Below are 8012 nucleotides of genomic sequence, written 5' to 3'. Positions count from 1 at the left end.
TCTCTCTTTCTCTCACTCATTCTCTCTTTCCAGCAACCGCAAATACACCCCTATTATTAAATAACAAATACCTAAAAATGTATATATATTTATTTTGTTTTAACATGAATGTAAATTCCTTTTTGAAATTTATTGTGGGTTATTGAAAAAACAGTTATGATAGAAGGAGCGTTTTTGTTTAATGCATATTTTTTTATTGTCCATAACAATTACAATCTAACAAAAATAACGTACTATAAAGTATTTCAAGTGGTGAGAATAGCCTAGTAATGTCCAATTACATCAACTAGATCAGCTATAGCCTGCAAAAAGGCCAACATCTACAAAGGTGTAATAAGGAACATCTTAAATATGTAGGGTATGCTGATCTGTTATCTGCAGAAAAAAAAAAAAGAACCCAACTTACGTGTATTATCTCAGATCTTACTCTCCCGTTTCGGAAGTGTTTATGACTTTGGCTATCTGGAAATAGGGAGGGGGTTGGGGAGATTGTTGACAGTCACGGGGATATTGTAGACACAATATTCTTAAACTCATAAATTCGAAAAATAAGTCAGGTCGTTGAGCCGAACTCTTCCTAGTGGAGGAACACATCATCTTTACTTGATTGACAGCTCGAAGGACCACTAGAAAGCTTACATGACCCCACGGAGCACTCTTTAAAATCCCCCCTCGGCGCGCGCACCAGTTAGATTTCAGCTCGCTGTGTTGGCGCGAGAAGGAGAGAGTTCCCGGAGCACGCGGACAGAGACACTGCACTGAGAACAGCGCGCACTTGACGCGCAGCACCAGACCCGCTGCCGGAGCGCCTCTGCTGTTATTCAAGTTCTCGCGGCTGTTGGAGAAGGACAGCGACATCGTAGGGAGTTTGGAGGCGTGAACCTGGTCCTCATATCAGCCAAAACACTAGCAGAAACAGTGAGGTACTTGGATATTCCGCTACTACCAGAAGATCCGGACGACCAGGACCACTGGACTGGAGGTAAGAACTTTTACCACCTTTGTTGGTGCCTGAACTATAAGCAAACTTAGCTGATGTAATTTTAAAAGAGTCGTTAAGTGTCAGGTTTTATAACACGCGTAACTCTTCTGTCTGTTTCGTGTTATTGCACTGCTGGCTGGAGGTCTGCTCACTTATTCATGCATTTGTCTTCTCTGTTCATCAGGGAAACAATGGCGTTTTTTATCATTAATATTCACTTTCATTTTCCTGCATTTTCTAAAACTCTAAACGAGTCAGAGAAGGATTGCATCTGGAGTTTTCCTTGACCAAACTGTATTTGCTCAAACAACGTTGATAGTTAACTGTGAAATGTCCACTGCAGTTAATACATTCTTATACACATTTAATATGCAATACGACCAAAGTGTCAGTAGTGAGGAGGTAAGAATCGGTCAGAAACCTAAGAGCCAGAGACCATATAGGCAAGAACCAATACAAAAGAGTGCATACTTCTGGATGGTCAAGAGCCTAAATCAATGCGTCATGTATCACATTGGAATGGTTCAATCGATGGTATTATTGTGATGCGTGTGTTTACATCCAGTGGTTGCCCACACGGGTTGGGCCTGGATAAATAAACACAATGATGCTATGGCGGAGTTAAAGTGACAATAAGTTGCAGCGGGACGGTCGATGCTGACTGTGTCCACAGCGCCGTGTGGGGACGCTCCAGCCGCCCCTTCCCACGCGTCAGGTCCCCTCATCACGCACCTCACCCCTGACCATTCAGAGTACAACTAGAAGTGACACAGCAAAGATCAAATCGTCAGGGCGCTCTATACCCGAAGGCCATTGATAAAATAAATATTTTTAATCTAATTCGGTCACATAAGAAATGTGTCCTGTACATGCCAATTTACATAATGACGTTTGATAATAGATGCATTGAACGGGGCTGCCAAGCATGGCTTTTCAAAACATAGGCGTTGTGCCCGAAGCAAGGCTTATGAATAACAACAATGGCACAGCCATGCACAAAAAAAGAAGGCCTATTGTGCTGAGTGTGTTATACACCAGGCAGTGCTGTGTGGATTTAAACATGCAGAAATGGAAACACGCACCAAAACGACCAGAAAAACAACCTGGGACTATACTCATTTTTCTTATAGCCACTAACACTAGCACTAACACACACACACACACACACACACACACACACACACACGCACGCACGCACGCACGCACGCACGCACACACACACACACACACACACACACACACACACACACACACACACACACACACACACACACACACACACACACACACACACACACACCAACGAACTCAAATCCCGGCGAGCCACGCGGTCCCACTGTACGTCCGTCCGTGTCAACAGTGATGATAAATGGAGGGCCTCGCAGTCGAAACCTATTTGCACTTCCATTAGACGAGAAGCCAAATGGGGATCAACATGCATATTTTACCCGTGGAGGGGCCATACATCTCAGCCAAAACGTTGCCCCGGGGCGATGGGATAAGAGGCCGCAAGAGAGCGGAGGGGGAGGGAAGCGGGGGGTTCCATTCAACTCAAATACTTTGGGGAGTAAAGTAAATGTTTAGCGAAGCACCTTCTGTCCCGGCGAATTAAACTATTCCCCATTGCCCTCTGATCACATTCATCAGCCGCTGCGGAAACTTAATAGGTTGGAAATGGGCACTGCAGGCGTCATTCACACACACGCACGCACGCACGCACGCACGCACGCACGCACGCACGCACACACACACACACACACACACACACACACACACACACACACACACACACACACACACACACACACACACACACACACACACACACACAAAAAACACACAAAGTGGTCTGGTCGCAACGAGAGCTCAATAGGAAGTATGCAGGGTTAAGTGAACACGCGCTGTAAAGGGAGCTGTTGAATTGATCCAAATGTTAATTATTAGGGTCAAATAAAATCTAATACTATAATATCTGTTTCGCAAAACTCACTTGTTGTTATGTTTCGGACTAATTGCAATTATAACGCTATTCCTATTATTATTATTATTATTATTATGATTATTATTATCATGAGCTGTTATTATATAATAATTATTATAATGCCTATATTTACACATTATTAATACACTATCAAAAGCGGCCTTAGAGTACACTGGCTTTAGATCATTGTGTTGGTTATTTGAATGTAGCCTAATGAAAGTAAAATAGTTTCTGCAAAATCTGTTCAAATAAATATTATTTGTTTCAATAGGCTATTTAAGAAGCATGATTCGAAATGTTCACATGTAAATCTCTGGGCAACATTGTTTATAATGGTAGACACCGTGATGCTTTGTGTAGACCTACCATTTTAAACGTATCAACGTCTTACATTAGAGCTATTTTTTTAATAAAGGCCTTCGACTCAATGCATAAGGACACATATTTGGGTCAAATTTCCCCGATTTTCTCGTTGTAATAATAATTACAAATTGACATATGAAATCCCCCATTCTGTTAGCCACCATAAAAAGAAGCAGATTTAATGTAAAACAAATAAATGTAAAATGGACGAACTCTGTTTTTAGGAATTTTAGAAATGCAGCAATATATTGCTAATTGGACTAATCTTTGGCAAATAAAATAAATCAGCAATTCTATTTAGAAGAGACAAATCCTTCTATCTGATCGCCTTATATCACTATCCTAAATATTTCAAAGGGGATTTGGCGTCTCCTACAACTCAGAAAGTGAGTAAATAATATCATGAATAAGGCATTTGTCACGGTTCATTATCTGAACGAGTAATAATTACCCCAATTAAAAGTCTTTTGTATAATTAATGGAATGAACAGAGCGATAATTGGATATTAATGGATAACGTTTTGTCTGAATCCACATATTATAATTTATTGGCCCCTAAGCGATGGCCCCCCGCCGAGCCGCTCTAAACGTATAGCAGCAGCACATCATGTAACAATGACTCCGGGCTCATAGCAGACATACACTTCTGTGTTCATAGCCTATTAGTCAGCCTTCAGGCTATCATATATGAATAAATAAACACAATTCATTTTGTAAAGGTGATGGAATGGCAAGGTGCCCTTAAAATAACTAAACACAGGAACCCTAAATGTAATACATTTACTGTTGTCTCTTCACAGCCAGTCGCCGCCATGCAGCACTACGGGGTGAACGGATACTCCCTGCACGCGATGAACTCCCTGAGCGCAATGTACAACCTGCACCAGCAGGCCGCGCAACAGGCCCAGCACGCGCCCGACTACCGGCCCTCCGTGCACGCGCTCACCCTCGCGGAGAGACTCGCTGGTAATTGAGTGCACTGTGCAAACGCAATTCTAGTCAGTATATAGGACATATAGACTATAGCGTAAGCAAGAATTCACGTGTTTTCTCAAGAGACCAAATTCTATAATTATATCATATTAATTAAACTTGCCGTGTATTTTCCCTTCAAACGGCTGCACATTTCAAGACATCATCCTGGAGGCGCGCTACGGGTCCCAGCACCGGAAACAGCGCCGCAGCCGCACGGCCTTCACCGCCCAGCAGCTTGAGGCGCTCGAGAAGACCTTCCAAAAGACCCACTACCCCGACGTGGTGATGCGCGAGCGTCTGGCAATGTGCACGAACCTCCCCGAGGCCCGCGTGCAGGTCAGTTGTTTATTTGTTTATTAATAATTTATTCTAGACTTTTTGTACAGTGTGTATGTGTGTGTGTGTGTGTGTGTGTGTGTGTGTGTGTGTGTGTGTGTGTGTGTGTGTGTGTGTGTGTGTGTGTGTGTGTGTGTGTGTGTGTTTGTGTAGGGTTATTTGTTGTAAATGTTAATATGAAAAGATAAAAATATGCCAAATTTTTTTTATAACGATACAAGCTCTGTCTGTCCCTCCGCTAGCTGTCTGTCCTCACAGAGCTCATGTCTGTCGCTCCGCTAGCTGTCTGTCTTCACAGAGCTCTGTCTGTCCCTCCGCTAGCTGTCTGTCCTCACAGAGCTCATGTCTGTCGCTCTGCTAGCGGTCTGTCCTCACAGAGCTCTGTCTGTCGCTCCGCTAGCTGTCTGTCCTCACAGAGCTCTGTCTGTCCCTCCGCTAGCTGTCTGTCCTCTCAGAGCTCTATCTGTCGCTCCGCTAGCTGTCTGTCACTCCGCTAGCTGTCTGTCCTCACAGAGCTCATGTCTGTCACTCCGCTAGCTGTCTGTCCTCACAGAGCTCATGTCTGTCACTCCGCTAGCTGTCTGTCCTCACAGAGCTCTGTATGTCCCTCCATCAGGTGTGGTTCAAGAACCGCCGCGCCAAGTTCCGTAAGAAGCAGCGCAACCTGCAGAAGGAGCAGCTGCAGAAGCAGAAGGACGCGTCCGGGGAGGAGGGAGACAAGGGGGAGCCCGCCGCCTCCTCCACCACCTCCTCCACCAGCGCCATCAGCACCTCCACCGGAGGCGGCCTGCCCGACACCCAGCTGGCCCCCGCCTCCTCCTCCTCTTCCTCCTCCTCCTCCTCCTCCTCCTCCCTGGAGCTGGAGCGGGCCGCCGGCCGGACCGCCCCCCCGGTGGAGATGGAGCTCAACGTCACGTCGCCGGAACATTCCGGGTGCGAGTCGGAGGACAACGGCTCGGACAAGGAGGAGGAGGAGGAGGGGGGGAAACTTCTGCAGGACGAGATGAGGAGCGAGGCGGCCATGACGCCCGGACACCTGTCCCCGGGATGCAAACGACTCAGCCCCAAACCTGGTGAGTGGCGGGGGGGGGGCTTTGGGGCCCATGCAGCTACCACTGATTACTGTCGGCCATGTTAACAGCAAACAACACACATAGTCAGGGTCCTTTCAGAAGTGGCTCATTTACCTGAGCTAGATGGACGATGGCAGATCATCGGCCATTGGTTGGTGGCAGGTGTTCATATTGAATGCAGGGGTTTCAAATAAGTTGACGCGGAAAGAAAGTTTGCAAGAAACCTCAGTTCTATTCACGTACCCTTTTTAATTAAAATGTTTTAAACGTGACCCAGTACTCAAATCCCTTGGTGTCAGGTTGTTCATTACTTCATTGAAAGCCATTTAACCACACATCCGTTGCAATCATGCAGCAGCCTGTACCATAAAGGGCCTCGCTGTTGACCTGCGGCGTCTAACCCTTGGCCCCTCTGCTCCCCCAGACTCCCCCCTGGTGTCCCGGTCGGTGACCCCCGGCTCCAGCAGCGGGGGCAGCATGTCCGGGGGCGGGCCCCTCCCCCCGGGACACTCCTACTCCTCCTCCCCCCTCAGCCTCTTCCGCCTGCAGGAGCAGTTCCGCCAGCACATGGCGGCCACCAGCAGCATGGTGCACTACCCGGCCTTCGACATGGGCGGCCACCCCGCCTCCCCGCCGCACGGGCTGCCCTACCTGGGCATGAACGTCAACATGCCGGCGCCGGCGCCCCTGGGCACGCTGCCGTGCCAGTCGGCCTACTACCAGTCCCTGTCGCACCACGCCGCGCAGCAGGTGTGGAGCGCCCCCCTGCTGCAGGCCTCGGCCGCCGCCGCCGCCGCCGCCGCCGCCGCGGGGGGGCTGAGCAGCCACAACAGCAAGACCACCAGCATCGAGAACCTGCGGTTAAGGGCCAAGCAGCACGCCGCCTCGCTCGGGCTGGACACCATGTCCACCTGAAGACCCCCCCCCCCTCCCCCTGGGGCGGACCCTGGGACACCCGGGGAGAGGAGGCCGCGGCTAATGGAAGGGGGATGGGATGATTAGGTCAGAGCCCCCCCCCCCCCCCCCCCCCCCCAACCCCCTTACCCTCCACGCACCACCATATCTACTGTGTCTGTCCTGTGGGACTGTGGGACGCACACCACTGTCCCCCTGTTGTGAGGAGGACGGGGGCAAAGGTCATTGAGGGACGTCTAGTACGACCTCCACTGGGCTAAACAGAACATGGCTCTTTTGGTGACCGTCCCAAATGTGAATTATATATGTTCCTCATCTCAAGTTTCTTTGCTCAATTTTTGAAAAGCCAATGCCACATCCTCCCATCATGCAATGCAAACACAAAGAATATGATAAAACGATAACTTTCATCCTCAAGAGACCATTACTGAATCCACACACATTATAGATAATGCTGGTGTTGCGGACAGACTGTCACATGTAATTGTATTTAACAAACAAAAGAGAAAAGACTGATGACCATGTACAAAGCTGCCAACGGATGCACTCTGCAAATAATGTTTACAAGAGGAAAATGTCAAACAATGTCGAGGCACTTTTTGAAGGGCTTCCACCCCTTCATCGACGAGTAATCACTGGTATCACGTGCATGGAGGAGACCACTTCTGTCAGCCGGGGGTATTCACATTCAATTAAGTGATGTAATATTAAACAGAGCATGTACTACATAACTGCACATACATATAAATAACGTGAAGCTGTGTTCCCCCAGATTGCATAATTAAAAGTGACTCATTTACCAGTTTAACGGCCAGTAATGTAACGGGTTTGTGCGGGGGCTGGCTTGATAATGAGAAAATGATTTCAGTGAGTAAATGCACAGAGCTTTTAATTACATTTTGCCCTGGGCCGTGAAGACCTGGGCAGACGCAATTACACACGCATAGCATTTAAGAGAAACAGCAAAAAGATATCTTCACGAGACCAGAACATTTAAATAATTCACAATGAGCTTTTAAATATTAACTGGGGGGACTAAAATAATAATTCAATAATAATTGCCATAAAGTTATGGGAAACATAAAATGAGGTTGTTTATTTTCTAATTTCATTTTTTTCAGTAGTCATGTTGGATATACTCAAGGACGATTCTTATTAACATGAATTATTGTTGTAGAAAAACTTTGTCTCTGGTGGCCTGTTAGCACTTTGTTACCAGTATTACACAAAAGCCTCCGTTGTTTTCCATTTGAACACTTGATTTAAAAGCATTTGTTTCAATATGAAAATATGTACATTATTTTAATACTATATGTAAAATAAATAAATAATGATAATAAGAAAATAAGAAAAAATAGTCTATTAATGTTTACTCCCTATAATGCAG

General features: G+C 46.7%; 1 protein-coding gene across 1 annotated transcript; it reads left to right on the top strand.

Annotated features, from left to right (window-relative positions):
- The first annotated feature begins 707 nt into the window (after positions 1-707).
- Positions 708-6724, top strand: dmbx1a (diencephalon/mesencephalon homeobox 1a). Its single transcript, XM_030363805.1, has 5 exons — positions 708-982; positions 4127-4292; positions 4459-4637; positions 5254-5710; positions 6135-6724. The coding sequence occupies exons 2-5, from the start codon at positions 4139-4141 to the stop codon at positions 6623-6625; spliced, it is 1281 nt and encodes a 426-aa protein (XP_030219665.1). The 5' UTR covers positions 708-982; positions 4127-4138; the 3' UTR covers positions 6626-6724.
- The last annotated feature ends 1288 nt before the right edge of the window (positions 6725-8012 follow it).

This window comes from Gadus morhua, chromosome 8 (assembly GCF_902167405.1).
Source record: "Gadus morhua chromosome 8, gadMor3.0, whole genome shotgun sequence".
Taxonomy (NCBI): Eukaryota; Metazoa; Chordata; class Actinopteri; order Gadiformes; family Gadidae; genus Gadus; species Gadus morhua.
This window is presented reverse-complemented; position numbering and strand designations above follow the sequence as displayed.

What these genes read in the sequence shown, in the direction of transcription:
- dmbx1a (XM_030363805.1), top strand. Translation starts at nt 4,139, where the DNA reads ATGCAGCACTACGGGGTGAACGGATACTCCCTGCACGCGATGAACTCC. An exon ending in CCTCGCGGAGAGACTCGCTG is followed by an intron (nt 4,293 to 4,458) that starts GTAATTGAGTGC and finishes GCACATTTCAAG; the next exon opens with ACATCATCCTGGAGGCGCGC. An exon ending in ACGACTCAGCCCCAAACCTG is followed by an intron (nt 5,711 to 6,134) that starts GTGAGTGGCGGG and finishes CTGCTCCCCCAG; the next exon opens with ACTCCCCCCTGGTGTCCCGG.